This window comes from Artemia sp. Qi Xiang Cuo, chromosome 12, assembly GCF_049724085.1.
Source record: "Artemia sp. Qi Xiang Cuo chromosome 12, ASM4972408v1, whole genome shotgun sequence".
Classification (NCBI taxonomy): Eukaryota; Metazoa; Arthropoda; class Branchiopoda; order Anostraca; family Artemiidae; genus Artemia; species Artemia sp. Qi Xiang Cuo.
In genome coordinates, this window is record NC_142805.1 from 27,343,495 (window position 1) to 27,359,514 (window position 16,020).

Here is a 16,020-nt window from a genome sequence, read left to right on the forward strand (position 1 = left end):
TTCATTTAATGCAAAAAAAAGATAGGCACAAGCCTCTTACAATTTTCTACAAAATGAGAAACTAGAAAACATATCAAATCTATAAAGATTATCAATTTCTTTCTGGAACGAATCCACATCTGGGCTATGTACTATTTATGAGGGCAGACTGAGGGCAGATAACCTGGCTGGGAAAAGCTCATCTTCCGGTGTCCTTGAAAAAGTGTCTACCTTGGAGTGTAAGTTGATGGCGACATAGACTTGATGTACTGAACTGTAGAACGGTAGTGGGTGCAATGTTATCATAAAAGCCTTTACAAATCTTGTAAGTTTCAATCATCTTGCCACGATAAAAACGGTAGGCCAACGTTGGTAGTTGGAGCTTCTGAAGACGTTCGTCTTAAGGGAGTTGAGATAAAGTTCGACAGCATTTTTTCATTCTACATTGTAAGCATTCAACCGAGTCGATGTCCTTATCGTAAAAAAAGCGGGTGGCACGATTTCCATACTCAAGGATTGGCCTTACCAAGGCTTTGTACAGTGTACACAGTATTTCCTTATCAAGAAACTTGAATGATATACGGAGGCTTTCAACTACCATCGACGCATTCTTAATTATTGCCTCATAATGGCTCCAAAAGCTCAGCTTGGTATTAATGATTATGTACAAGTCGTGCTGTTCTTGTTCAAGGTTAGGTGCTAGGATATCTCCAAGGAGCTTACTCTTGTGTTTACTCTTGTGGGGCATATTTTTAAGTGGTGGGATTTTGTGGAGTTGGAAAAGACTGGAAAAAACTCGTTTTCAAGTGTCCTTGAAACAGCGTCTGCCTTGCAATTTAAGCTGATGACGACGTAGATTCGATGTACTGAGCCGTAGAATGGTGGTTACTGCAATGTTATCATAAAAGACTCATTTGCAGATCTTGTAAGCTTCAATCATGTCGCCATGATATAGACAGCAGGCCAAAGTTGGTAGTTGGAGCTTCAGGAGCCGTTGTCAATAAACTTGAATGATCTACGGATGATACAAACTACCATCGAGACCTTCTTGATGATTACCTAATTGTGGCTCAAGAAACTCAGCTTGGCATCAACGATTATGGCCAAGTCATGTTCTTCAAGGATAGTTGTTAGAGTAACTCCAAGGAGCTTATAAATTGTGTTAACACTTGTAAGGCCTATTTGTAAGTGGGCTTTAATTGAATTAATTTCCATCAACCAAGCTGCTATCCACCTCTCAACTTTCTCTAGGTCCTTCTGTAGAATGCTGTCATCTTCCTGTGTGGGAATAACTCGAAAAGCTTCGTCTCATCGACATATAGGAAGATACCGAAATTGATTTCGTCTACAAGGTCGTTTATGTAGGTGTTGAAAAGAAGAAGCACAAGTACAGATCCCTGTGGTACGCCACTGAATTCATCGATTTTCGTTTCATTGTTTTCACTATCCACTCGTACTAATTGTTTTCTCTCGGTCAGGACTTTGCTGCAGGGAATGATGTTAGTCAGTCCCTTGTTCTTAGTACCAAGTGCGACTCTTAACTTTTATAGTAGTCTGTTATGGGGAATCTTGTCAAAGGCTTTTTTGAGATCGAATTAAATAACGTTGGTTTGCAAGCATTGATCTGTGTTTATTTTCCATTCATCAAACGTTGGAACTCTGCAGGCCTTTTTGAGAAAGCCGGATTGCTTGTTCGAGATCTTATCGTAAGATAATAGAAATTCAATCATGGGCTCAGCTAAAAGAGATTGTAGTACCTTGTATAGTACATGGGTCAGACGGATTGCTCAGGTACTGCTAGGATCTGTCTTGTTGCTACTTGTAAATATGGGGGAAATTACAGCCTTTTTTCACACAACTGCTAGTGGCCTAACCCAAGGCTCTTTTTATAAATACAGGTACTTGGCTTTACAATAGCTTCAGCTAACTCTTTTAGCATCCTTAGATGGAGACAGCCCGGACCAGAAGATTTATTTGGATCTTGACCTTTCAGCTCTTTGAGTACATTTGGCGCAGTTATGTCTATGTCACGGAGAGTGTCATGTCCAGAGGTTCCATATTTTGCGATCTGTGAGTTGCTGCAACCAGAATTCGGCTCACTGGTAAAAACTGAGGCGAACTGATCATTGAGTATTCGCTTTACGCACAGGATCATCCACAGCCTCGTGAGAGGTGGAGTTTGAAGAGTTGAGACTATGGCCTGGGTTTTCTTTTCAGTTTTTACATGACGCCAAAAGTCTTTTGGGTTGCTTCTGAAGCTATCTACTAACTTCTTCTCTCGGACGTTAGCACTGGCCCCGGTTACCTTTCGCATTGTTTTGAAGTCTTTTAAAAGCAACCTGTGTATCCCTGGTGGGGTTGGATCTATGCTCCGCCCAGGCCCTCTGTTTACTGTTTGTCCAGTTTAGAACATACAGAGGTTTATGCTTCTTCTTGAGTGGTATAGACCACTCCAGTCGAACCGTCACGAACAAGAACTTTGATTAAAGATAGTAGATTCCTTTCGTCCCCTGAGTTCTTCTGTCTAGTTGATGCCACGAACTTTCGTTTTCATTTGACTGAAGTCAGCTTTACTGTAGTCGCGTGGTGGTCTCTGGTAACAGGTGGAATTAAGCTAGATGCCGGTGATAACATGCTCGGCGAGGTTTCAGAAACGGTAGATGTGAAACTTCCTCCTCCGGGATCAGAGTTGCCTTGTCTAGCTTTGCTATACCATTCTCTGGGATATACAATCATAAGAAGTGAAATGTTTCTTATGTATCTTGTGCAACCAACCCGTAATTAGTCTTGTTAATATTTGTTTTGTCGTAGATGCACCCATGACTAACCACCTTCAGAAGGTGATTCATAAAACGCTGGCAAAGATTAAAATCTAACGACCACTTGTCCTTATTTTGGTCTTTTAGTTCCTTTCTTTATTACGATTTTTTTCTGCTTAGCGTTTTTAGTGTTTACATTGTCTTGGCATATGTAAATTTCATTTATTACATATTTTGTTTTTTATCGTACCTCAAGTTTCGTTTTGCTTTATATTCAGGGAGAATTGGACGGTTGCCTTATCTTGATACCCCAAAGAACTGTTAACTCGCTGAAATAATTCATTTATGTGTTTCAGTGTTCAATTCCACCCAGAGCATACCGCCGGTCCGGAAGATTTGGAAGTGCTATTCTCAATATTCCTTGAAACAGTACAGGCTAGTCGAGATGGTTGCCTCAAGCCTACTGTGCGAGAACGAATCACTCTTGCCCTGGAATCGGGTCTACCGATGCCTAAGTCAGTTGGAGACTTGCCAAAGCCTAAAAAGGTTTTACTTCTTGGCTCTGGAGGTCTAACTATAGGTGTGTCTTTTTCTTTCTTTTTTTTATAATTTTTAAAGTATGTTATTAGGTTCTTTCCTTTAACACGTTACCGTGTATCTTTTTCTTTCAGTTAAGGCTGTACAGGGCCGTATCCAGGATTTTTTTGGGGGAGGGGTTTTACAAGAATATGGTTTTTCGGGGGGGGGGGGGTCAAATCAACTTCCACCTCCCCCCCCCTCTGGATCTGGCCTTGAGGCTGTAGCCAGATAAGGAGGAAGGTTTAATTTTTATAAGGAAGGGGAAAAGATAATTTCTTAAACCACATTGGCCTGCTATAATATGAAAACCCCATTTTAGACCGTTTTTTCTGTATATAAAGAAGCGCTAGGCATTCCTCTTCTGCTGTTTACTTTTCAGCCTTTTTTTGGTTTTCTGCTCTTATTTAGGGGCACAGCAAGAATATTTAATAATTAGTTTTACACAGTAAAGTAATAATAATACAAATCATGGAAAAAAACACAACATTAGGTATCTATGCAGGAATTTCTTTTGGGATGGAGGAGGTAAATAATTTTTTTTTGGCAGGGGGGATGAATCTAAAAACTTATAAATTCAGGCATGTAATGCGGAAAGATATAAGAAGCTAAAAACTTATGATGCTTAGAAATTCCTACACTACGTCATATTAGTTTTTCGTCGTTATATATCTGTCATTGCTCTATAATAAGGTTGACGAAGTTTTTGTTTTTGTTAATCTTAGGCAGGTCAACCGTGGTAGTTTAAAGGTGACGTATGACATTTACTGACATAAATAACACTTCTGGTGCCCCGCTCCCTCAAATTTTGCTTTTACTAATTTTTTTCTCTATCTTATTTGGTTTTCAAGATATTTAAAACTCAATTTTTACGAAAATGAGAAATTTTCGCTTTTTCGGTGTCCTCTAAAATTGTGGTGTCACATAACGCCTGTTAATTTACTGCAGATGGGGTTTAAGAATTTGAGTTTAGAATTGTCAAATGCATTCAGTTTTATATTTAAAAGCATGAAAGACATTGGTAGATTTTCTGCAGTTTCGATTAATTTGCCGACCAAATGATGAACATACCACTCGATGTGCCTTTTAGTCCAGAATATTTACGAATATACTAATGGAAACCCTTGCAAATCTACTCTGGATAGTGGGATCAGATAGACCATAGGCTATATACAAGACGTGGAGGATTTTTTTTTCAGATTTGCTTTATCATAGACAACGCAGTAGTGCTGTCTATGTAAAGAGCGAAGTAGTTGCCATGCATTATTTATTTATTTTTTCCCCAGGCCACTTCGTATGGAAGGATATGTCGCAAAAACCTGGGAGGGAGGCTTATTCGATTGGAAATTTAAAGTTTTACCGCTCGTATAATGCATCAAAATGATCGAAGAGCAGCCAGCCCCCCTCACATGACTTTCTTAGTTGCCCTCCCCCCAAACTCGATCAAAAGTTTGGATAAGGATGGATAAGGATAATACGGCATTGGACTTTACAGTCCCTACCGGTGGTGCTGATCTCTGTTTCTTGGCCCCTCAGCCAGGAAGTGCGAGGGGGGGGGGGGGGCTGAGGGCCAACCATCTGGTGCTTTCGCACACCCTTCCTGTTTACCTTCCCCAGAATGAGATAGCCATTTTGCCCAAAATAGTCGAAAGGTCCAGTAACTCTGCCTCCGGACATGACGCGACCTCCCAAAACTTCTGGAGCAAGAGCTGTAAATTATGAAAGCTGCCAATTGCTTGTATAGAAGTTTTACTATTGGGAGAGGGGGAATGTTTGATTCTGGGTCTCCAAAAAGGCTAAGGATATGAAGTGGAAACTTTCAGGGAATTTTTAGGGGAGTGTCGAACAAAATCGGAAAATAGTATGTGCTGCATGGTCGTCTAAATCGGGATGGAACAAAATCAAAAGACACTATGTGCATCCAGAGTGTCAAAAGGGGTATCTACAATATATCAGGAACGGCTTTGGGTATTAATTTGAAACTTCCAGGGAGTGTTGAGGGGGATCAGAGCTAAATCAAAAGTCATTATTTGCATCCAGGCTGTCAAAAGGACAGATCTGCAATATCTAAGGAATAGCTAAGGGTATCAAGTTGAAACTTTCAAGGAAGGTATAGGAAGATTACTATCTGCATCCACGTTGTAAAAAGGGCGTATATGTAATATCTCTGGGACGACTAGGGGTATTGACTTGAAACATTCAAGGTATGTTGAGGGGGATGTTTAGCTAAATTGAAAGATACTGCATGTATGCAGATTGTCAAAAGGGCGTATTTGCAATGTATTAAAAACTACTAACGGTACGAGGATAATTCTGAACTGAATCAAAAGGCACGATCTTCATCCAGGTTGTCAAAAGGGTCTATGTGCAACATCTCAGGAATGACTAAGGGTATTGACATGAAATTTACAGGGCATGCTGAGGAGGAATGTTTAGCTAAATCAAAAGGCGCTAGGTGCATGCAGGTTGTCAAATGAATGAATGATTGAATGTAAATGAATGAAATTTATTTCCCATTTTTAACAAGATTACAAACAGAGAGGTAGAAAATGAAGAAAAAAAGAGGAAAAAGGAAAAGAAACCTAATGAAATACAACGCAATAAACACAACAAAAAAAAATAAGATCTTCTTGCGAATCAACTAAAACAAACAGATAATCAATAGGATAATCAGATTATCCTATTTTCTTCCATTATCATCCACATTTTTAACTCATTTAAAATAGTTTTTTCTTGTCCAATATTCAGCCCAATAATTCAGGCTATACTAAATCTAAAAGTCTATAGAAGGCATGGGCGTCCATAAGCTGAATTCCAGGGGGGGGGGGGGCAAACCTCGTCTAATTGGCACTTTTAATGCTATATAATATAAATCTCAGAACACAAAGAGGCCCCCCCCCCCTTATGGACGCCCATGATAGAAGGTAAACGGTTTTAACATGCATCAACTAATCAGAAGAACAACAAATTAACATGTGATTAGGGCTATATATGTGTCCATCATGGAGGGGGGGGGTGCTGCGTTGTCAGAGTAACAACTATTATGTTGAAAAGGTACTGAAGATCTGATGGTGCTGTATTTATTTTATAGAGCATGGAATTAACAAACTGAAAATGGCTCTTATTTTGTTTTAGAATGGCTCTTTCTGGAGAGCTGTTATTCTGGGAATCTAGCAAAAACATTTTACAATTAAAAACCTTATACAGTTTAGATTGAAAATCACTATTTTCTTCTAGATCAAAACTAATCTATGTTTTATTTCAAAGGTCAAGCTGGCGAATTTGACTACTCTGGCTCTCAAGCAATTAAAGCCTTAAAAGAGGAAGGCATAATAACTGTGCTAGTCAATCCAAACATTGCCACGGTTCAAACCTCCAAGGGATTGGCCGATAAAGTCTATTTTCTTCCCATAACGCCGGAATATGTTGAGCAGGTAAATTATTTCTACATATATATATATATATATATATATATATATATATATATATATATATATATATATATATATATATATATATATATATATATATATATATATATATATATATATATATATATATATATATATATATATCATATATATATATATATATTTTTTGTATGTAATTTTCTTTTGACTTTGTCTCTCTTCTTTACTTCTCTCTCTCCTTCTCTCTCTTTTCGACTATCTCTCACCAGGGGCAAATACAAAGTTATTGTTGTCTTGTGACACCCACGTAACTTGGGCTCCACCATTGGCATTTTTGCCCCTCCGCCCCCTGTAATTAGGGCAACTTCCGATCTAAGAGATGCTCGAAACCAACCCCTGGATCCGTCCATGTTTCTCTCTCCCTTCTCTTTTCTCTCCCTCGGCCTCTCTTCTTTTCTTCTGCCGTGGCTTCTCTTTCTTCCTAGCGTCTGCTCTCATTGCAAATTACATCGTCAGCAACCACTCGCCACTTTCTAATAATATATTAATATCGAACGAGTGGTCAGTGCGTTTAGTACTTATTTACAGAATTGCAAAGAGACCACCAAAATCCATACAGTAAATTTACTACCACAATCCTAGAAGCAAAATTACTGTCTCACTCTTGCTTTGCGTGTTCTGGGCTCTATTCTTTGTTTCATATTAGGAATTTTGGACAAAAATCAGTAGATGCTTGAGCCAAAGTCCATGCCGAAATTCCGAAGTTCATGCCGAACGTCATTTATTGTTGCAGTCCGTAGAATTTTTTTTTTGGGGAAAAGTAATGACTTGAATTTAAGTGAAGTAAGTTCCAATGCAATCACTGAAGCTATTTTTCTGGAAAGAAAGGAGAACCGTGAAATGTGCATATTGGGATTTTGGGCTACGATAAAATTCCAGCTTTAGAATTTAGCTGCAATTTTGATTTACGTACGATAGAAATAAAAATAAACAAGGAATGTGTAAATGAACAATTGGGATAATGGGACACTGTGTGAAGGGACAATGCGTGAAGGGACAAAGGAGAAATTTGGCTATAAATGGGATTTACTTACAGTAGAAATAAAAAATAAACCAGTACTTCGCGAAAGGAAATTGACATATAAAAATAAAATACTTTTTCTCAGGGTTGCTGCAAATAGAGCACATCTTTAGTTGGGGTCTTGTTTGGTGGTTGGATATTACTTTTTTAAAATTAGAGCACATTTTTCAAAGTTTTTTTCCTGGCTTTGGGTAATTATACATTTAACATATATCAGCTACAAATTGGGTGCCTTGATGCTTTTATCTAGAAACACTGATCTGTCCTGAGTACCTGGAAACACTGATTTTAATTTCTAGGTGAAAAAGCAAAGCGACAAAATAAATCAAACATAATATTAGTAAAATAATAATCCTGAGAATTTTTTCACTTCCGGGATCTAACCGTTCTTATAGGCTTTAATTATAAAATAAATTCAGTTTGCGCCTCATATTGTTCACATTAATTTTTAGTATAATTTGTATCATTTCCGTTCAATTCCTTCTGACCTGTATTTTCAATTTTTCTTTAAAATGCAATATTTAATGCATTCGTTATAATTTTAAAATACCTTTTTATTGCTTTCTCTATTACCTTTAATATACTAATATTTTTGATGTGGCTCAAATCAGAACTAAAAGTAGTCGTACCAGTAGACGTATTAGTAGTGGTAGTTGTCGTAGTAGGAGTTGCAGTTAGAGTAGCAGTAGTCGTAGTAGTTGTAGCCAGGGGCGTCCCGAGGGGGGGGGCACGCCGCCCCTCCAACGTTTTTGGCATTCGGTAAAATTTTCGCCGAAGGCGAAAATTTTGGCAGAAATTTTGCAAAATAGCTCGAAATTTAGCAAAATTCTTGATTTCTGCAAACAATTCGGCATAAATCAGGTAGCAATTTGGTAAAATTTACGAAGATCGCCCCTCCCCCCAATGAAATGAGTCTCGGGACGCCCCTGGTTGTAGCCGTGGTAGTCGCAGTAGTAATAGTTATAGTAATAGTAGTCTTAGACATAGTCGTAATCGTAGTAGTAGGAGTTTTCACAGTGTATTTTGGTTAGTTCAAAATGTTGGTTTTCATATAAAAGAATGTCGCCTTTATTTAGCGAACACAGATCTTAGTTGTCAACAGTTTCTTTTTTTTCACAAATAACTGAATTTAGTAATTATAGAAATTAATTAATTTAGAAATTAGATAATTAATTCTCCTAAAACTGTTTTTCAAACAAAAGGGGAGCTATATTAAAACTAAAGGCGGGCAAAAATTAAATGATATAATATAATATAAACTTAAAACGAGGGACAAAACGAACAGAAGTTAAAATGAATAAAAGGTCAAAGTTGAAAGAATCAAGACAAACACGAGGAGAGCTAATGTCCCGTAAAATTACATACTTCATATGCTAGAATTTTGCGGACTTCAGTGTGGAGTTGCGCGTTAGAAAAGATTAATTTTTGCATACTTAATATCTATATAATATTTCACCAGTCCGAATTATTTTTCTGACGAAATTTCTTTTTCCTACTTCGGATAGCCTATATTTGGTTTATTCCCATTATGGGTGTTATTATGCAGAGTCAACTATGACTTCCGTAACTTTTCTTTTGCATAGTTCAGATTCATATTTTCTTCTATTTTGGGTTCTTATAGAATAGAATTAAAAAAATTATTTCACAGCATGGTTGCCGAATCCGAATTTTACGTCACAAATAGCACTATTATATATATATATATATATATATATATATCATATCGAAAGAATTTGGCCTTCACGTCAAACATAATCCAAACAAAATATATAAAAAAAGATGAGTCAAAACTTAGTTAAAAAGTGAAAAAAAATAGATAACAATAAAATTAATGACAAGTTTTCCTGGCATTTATACAACTCAACAAAACTCTTGCGATATCTTTCACGTTTAGCGGGGATGGGAGTCAGTTCTATTCGACATTTTGGGATTGTATACAGGATGGTGTGTTAAGGGCGGGAAGGTAGGGTTCGGAGATGATGGAACGTAATCAAGGACAGGGTCTTGGTACCGAAACGAAGGCACAGGAGGTTCAATGTCCCGACCAACGTGGTGAGCTTGAACTTACCTAGTAGATAATGATATGGAACCTTCCCTTCACCACTTATGATTCTAAGTGCTCGTTTTTGGACATTTTAAATCTTATAGATATGCTCTGAAAAAGACCGAATTACCACATTGGACAAGCAAACTCCAGTATTGTCCGAATAAAAGAACAATAAAGTTGATCCTTAGGGGGGGGGGGGGCAAGAAAATTTAATCGAAAGTTTGAGATGGAAACTAAAGGAGAAGCTTATTTGAAGAGGTTTTAAAAATGGACAACTCACTTCAAGTCAGCAGTAATTGTCACCCCAAGTAGTTTAATGCATGTGACAGCGATTTTGGGAGGACTGGGGTTTGTTAAAGCAGGAATAGGCGCCCATAAGGAGGGACAGGGGGGTGCCCGGCCCCCTGGCTGAATGATGCTGCCTTTATTTTTATATTTTTGTTCTGAGATTCCTATTATATAGCATTAAAAGTGCCAATTAGACGAGGTTTGCCCCCCCCTGGAATTCAGCTTATGGGTGCCCATGAAAGAAGGGGGTGATTTAAAAAAAAATGAACTGTCATAATTGACGATTTATTAGCGTTAACTTTCATCTTCGACAAAGAAGCCTCCTGCGTGACAACGTCAAGTAGCTTTTAATATTTCGTCGACATAAGAGCTTTTAATATTTCGTCGACAAACCTCAAGTGCAGACAGGTCCACATACTTCCGTCGCTCTGTGTGGTCAGTCATGAGGCTATCAACCATTATAAGGAATAAAATGGGGCCCATCCGGGTTCCCTGGGGGACCCCACAAAAGATAGGAAGGGGATCGGAATCAATATTTTTATATTTAAGCACTTGAGAACGATTTGTTAAAAAGAAGGCGGCAATTTTAACTAGAAAGGGACTCACTTAAAACTCCGTCAGTAGTTTATTTACAAGGGTATTGGGGTTAATTAGGTTGAACGCTTTCTGGAAATCAATTAATGAAAGATTCAACCAAGTAGCAGGGGTTTCAAGGTTCTTAAGAATGGTGTCAAGAAGACTAACAAGGTAGTGTGAATTAGAGGTCTCCTTGAGGTTTCTAAACTGTTGTAAGAAGTCAATAAATTCAAGAATCTCTGCCTTTAACCAATTAGCTAAGAAACCCTCGTATATTTTTGAGAAAACTGGGGTCAATATGATTGGTTCCGTGATTGATCATTCGGGCCTGCCTTCTTTTGAATTGGAGTAATATAGCCCAGCTTCCAGCACGACGGGTATCATCCGGAAATACTAATATCATTAAAAATACTAACAAGGGATGTTGATAGTTTATCAGGAAATGTTTTTATTAAATCAATTGATATCATTAGATCAATGGATATCAATGTGACAAAAACTATTTTTTTTCAGTTACTGTGTTTTTTCTATTAGTTGCTTCGCTGAAATTCCTGGGATACCATAACGAGAAGCAGCATGACGTATTTCTTTCTTTTTTTGTTTCCGGAGTGTTAAAGCATCATCTTTCTTTCCAAGGCGAAAAAGTTTTAGTTTCAAATGGATTAGTCCTTTTATTTGTTCATTAGTATAAGGTTTATCTGAGGAATGTACCTTCTTGATAACCCCTGGGAAACAATTTTGGTACCTTTGAATTAAGATTTACACACGACAAAACATCATCCCAACTTTCAGACGTAATCCAAGATCCAGAATCAAAAAGACACTGACTTGGTATTGGCTGGTACGAAAATTCAGAAACTGAGTAATTTGATTTCAAAAATAGCAGTGGATTCAATTGTAGCATGAAATGATAACTACCACCGAGAGGGGGGGAGGGAGGGTAGTTGGAGTATTGTAAAAGGTTTTAAGGTTGGTGCAAATAACATCCAAACTGGTTCCACATTTTGTAGTAAGGAAATCAACAATTTGCTTAAGCTTCTGATCTTTGTACAGATAATTAAGACTTAGTTCGTTTGCGTCTCCTGCTATAAAAATGCCGGCATTTGGATATTTTGTCGTCACAAAGTCAAGACTTGCTTGTAGCCTATCATAAAAATTACGACGAGAACAAACATTCTGTCCGGGTGAGTAATAAAATGAGCAAATGACTGAATTAGTGTAGGGCCGAGGCAGGCATTTGGCATTAGTAGATATCCAAAGGATTTCATCGCAATCACCTAGTCCTGGCACATGGAGAAGGGTAGGAGATTTGCGAAAATAATTACTCCTCCTCTTTTTTCGGGTGTAGCTTTTTTCGGGTTGTAAACTCCTGAAAATTAGTCATTTTAGGGAGATCTGGGTTTTGTCCCTGGACTTCAGTAACTGCAATTATATCAATATGGTTCAATTTTGCTGTTGCTTCTAACTCAACTAACTTTTCAAAATTCAAAATTCTTTCGGCATTCGTAAGGAGGAAAACGGGGAAATTATATGTTTTTATCCAACTATTCAACAAAAGATTTTTTCAAAAAAGCTTTATTCTGAGGCAACTTTGGCGGAGTGTAAGTATTAAAGTTAATGCTGGGAGTGGGGAGAACATCAACTACAAGTGAAATATTATTATTTGGAGTATTGTAGGAAGATTTGTCGTAAAGCTCAAACTCACCACCCTGGACCGAGAGACTACTAAACCGGTTTTGAAGTGTGAGGGGAAGAGGTTCAATTTTAAAAGTTTGGGGGTAAATTGAGAGAGCCGCTGGTAAACGTTTTCTGGTGTTCCAACGATTCTGCAAGATCAGTTTCTTCTAATGACGAAAACCTATTACTAAGTGGGACGGCTTGGCTTATAGTCGAAACGCGGGAGGCTGATATTTTAGGAAGGATAGATCTAGCGGCTGGGGGAGGGTCTGTGGGGAAGCAAGAAGGGGGAGAGCTCCAAGGGGAATCAGGGGGATATGCTGATCCCGTCCGACCCGCGGTGACTGCGAAGAGGGGATCCAGTAAAGCGATGTCGGAATTGAAAAAGGTTGTTGTGGGCGCGATTAGGGGAAGTGGAACCGAAAGGGCGGGTTTGTTTGGCTCAACTGTTGGCCCCCTCGTCTCGGCAAGTTTTTTTGGCACTGGCTCGGGTCTAGGATTAGTGCTTGAAGCATTGCTCCCATAAACAATCTGGCTATGGCTTGGTATAGTATTATCGAATACTGGATCACGGTTAAAACAAGACAAACGGTCAAAATACTTAAAAGGCACTGAACGATTAATGCGACATTTTAAATTACTAGCACTATGAGCAAAATTGCACAACTTGTTGCACAAGCCATCATAGGGCAAAGATTGACATGATCGAAATTGCAAGTTTTTGCTTTGCACTTTTCAGTTTTTATTTTCGGTACATGTGTTGAAGTTTACAGTTCTCTTTTTTGTTGCAAGAACCTCCTTCGAAATACTAGCACACTTTATTTACACGGGAATTTTCTCGTTGATTTGGTTGTTTCTTCTTATCAGTAACATTTTTGCTTTTGTGAATAAACGGACATTGTTCACCAAGTTTGCATGCACCAGTTGACATAAAAAAGAAATACTTTTTCTTAGTTTCTCGTCTTTCGGTAATTCCTAGTCCTTCAGCAATTTTCACGACAACGTCCCAACTTTTTTTGAATAGCTGTAAATTCAGAGCGTCGATTTCAGTCTGTTTCATCGACAAGGATTGGGCTCGAGATTCGGGTTTTACTTCCATGCTGTGGATCTTTTTTCAAGTTGCATGATTAAATTGAAAACATATTGTTGAGGTTAACGACAGAGTATGTAGACGTATCAGCCTCAGGGTGCTCAGTTACAACAGCCATAACACATGAGCTGCATTTCCACTTGGGGTTTTCTTGCCGTAATACTGGTGTGGTTCCAGCACAAGGCATTTCGAGCCCTGAATCGTCACACCTTTCCCACACGGCCTCTCACATCCAGGGCAGATATAAGTAGCTCTGGATCCTCTCATATTGAGTAGTCAATTTTACTGGTAATACAACTAATTAATAAGTCCAAAATCAGTTTCCTTCCAAATGAGGGTGTTCATTCGTAAATCCCAGGGGAATGCCGTCAAATAATTCAAGTTCCGATTCTGAAACTATTTTCAATGAAAGTCCGTAGGGAAATCAAATAACTAAATAATTCAACTGTTTAACTGTTTAACTGTTTATTTGATTAATTCAACATAACAAAAAACATATACCCCAAACATAGAGAAAAGCTCTTAAAATTGTTTAAAAAAAAAAAAAAAACACAAAACAAAAAAAACATTTTAACATCATAACAAAAGATAGAAAGAAAAAAAAACCTGGTTAAAGAAAAAAACAACAAACATAAAGAAAACAAACGCTGGACAAGTGAGGCACGGAAGGCTATCCCAACATGGGTAACAAATATAAAAAAAAAAAAAAATAATAATAATATTAAAAAAAATTTCTATTCCACCATCACAGGTCAATACATAATTTTAATATTTTCTTCCTTAGAACTGATATTTGCCGAAATGATGCCTCAATTTGAATTCTATCTTTCAGCCTATATTTATTTGAAATAAATGGTATTTGGTATCTAATTGAAAATCTAGATCTTTCACAATTAACAAAGGGAATTCGATATGTTCCAGAACACCTAAGAGCCGAAGGAGGGGGCAGAATCAACAGAGATTTTTCATAAAAATAACTACTAGGATCTTGTATTTTAAAATGCCATATTGATATATTAAGTTCTCTTATATGTTTCAGATCTAATAAATTCAAGAAAAGAAATAATGTTTCAGTTTCCGATGCATCTCTAAGTTTTGATGGACGATGTAAAAAATTTCCAAGTATTCTCACTGCTTTATTTTGAATGATCTGTAGGGTTTTTATATGAGTCCAAAAATTATTTAAATAAATAATTGTGAAATAATTTAAATAAGGATCAATCAAAGAATGATAAATTATTTTTAAAATTGAAAATGGAAAAACATGTTGCAAACGATACATAGACCCAATATTTTGCGAAAGTTTCACCCTTAAATGATCAATATGAGTTTGAAATGACAAAAGGGGATCAATAAAAACTCCTAAATAACGATACGATTGAACTCTACTCCAAGTTCAAGTATTTTCAAGTTCAAGGTTGATTATGATAAGTTCATAAAGAATCACAATTGATTCTTAATGTATAATGAGGTTATATCCAGATTATATCCAATAGTGGTGTTTATGGTATGAAATCTCACGCTGTACAGTATACAAACTTGACTTTTGAAAATACTCCTATTTAAAGCTTCCTCTCACATTCAAAGTTTCAACTTAATACCCTAAGCCGTTCCTGTGATATTGTTGATACGCTTTTTTGACAAAATTCATGCACATGGTTCGTTCTGAATTAGTCTAAAACCCTTTAAAATTACCCTAAATTATCATCCTATAACCCTTAGTAGTTTTAGAGACTGAAGATCCCTAATTTTCAACATACGCTGATTTCCCTTTAAAAATACCTATATGTAAAGGAAACTTTCATAATTTATTCCCCTTGCACAAAAGGTTGTAGGGGTTCATGTCATCCCCGGATGCATAGTTGTGAACCTTTCAATTATTTGGAACAAAACAGCTTTTTCAAGATTAAAAAAAAATCATACGAAGTGGCCTGGAAAAAAAATACTGCACTGAAGCCTCATCGTACTTTTAGCAGTCGTAGTTGTAGTAGCCGTGTTAGTAGTAGTCGTATTAGTCGAAGTGATCGTAGTTGTAGTACTCATTGTAGTAGTAGTTATCCTTCAAATTTTCCACCTATAATAAGATGCGCCATAACAAATAAATGCGCCACCTATAATAAGATGGCTTAATTGGTGTTCCGTTTCAATGTTAGAGCAAATAGTTTAGAAACAAGTGGGATGCCTTTTACTACGTTGCACTCACAACCACAACCATGAATTATATTATTTCAGTCACACTTCTATGTATTTTTTATTATTTTTATTATAGGGTGGATTAACTGTTGTGTCCCGTTTTGATTTTTGACAAATAAACCCCTGACCTCAGAAAAAATAAAAGCCCAAAAGCATGATTTTTGGCTGAAAATTTTAGCTAATTGAAACCTGGCAATTCACGATTTGTGCCTTGGCATCTTTGCGCCTAACCCTAGAACAACGCCAAGTGAAAAATTAAAGGCATATGACGGCATCCTCTGCCGTCGTAGGTACGTAATAATGACGTCATATTAGATATACATAAAACCTTGCTTTATAACTTA

General features: G+C 37.3%; 1 protein-coding gene across 2 annotated transcripts in view; it reads left to right on the forward strand.

Moving 5' to 3' along the window:
* r (carbamoyl-phosphate synthetase 2, aspartate transcarbamylase, and dihydroorotase rudimentary) overlaps positions 1 to 16,020 on the forward strand; it is a 243,477-nt gene that overhangs the window by 41,813 nt on the left and 185,644 nt on the right. For both annotated transcript variants that reach the window (XM_089097829.1, XM_089097830.1), the window contains 2 exons: positions 3,095 to 3,318; positions 6,582 to 6,748. In XM_089097829.1, coding sequence (XP_088953955.1) covers positions 3,095 to 3,318; positions 6,582 to 6,748 — 391 coding nt within the window. The remainder of the gene's footprint in view (positions 1 to 3,094; positions 3,319 to 6,581; positions 6,749 to 16,020) is intronic.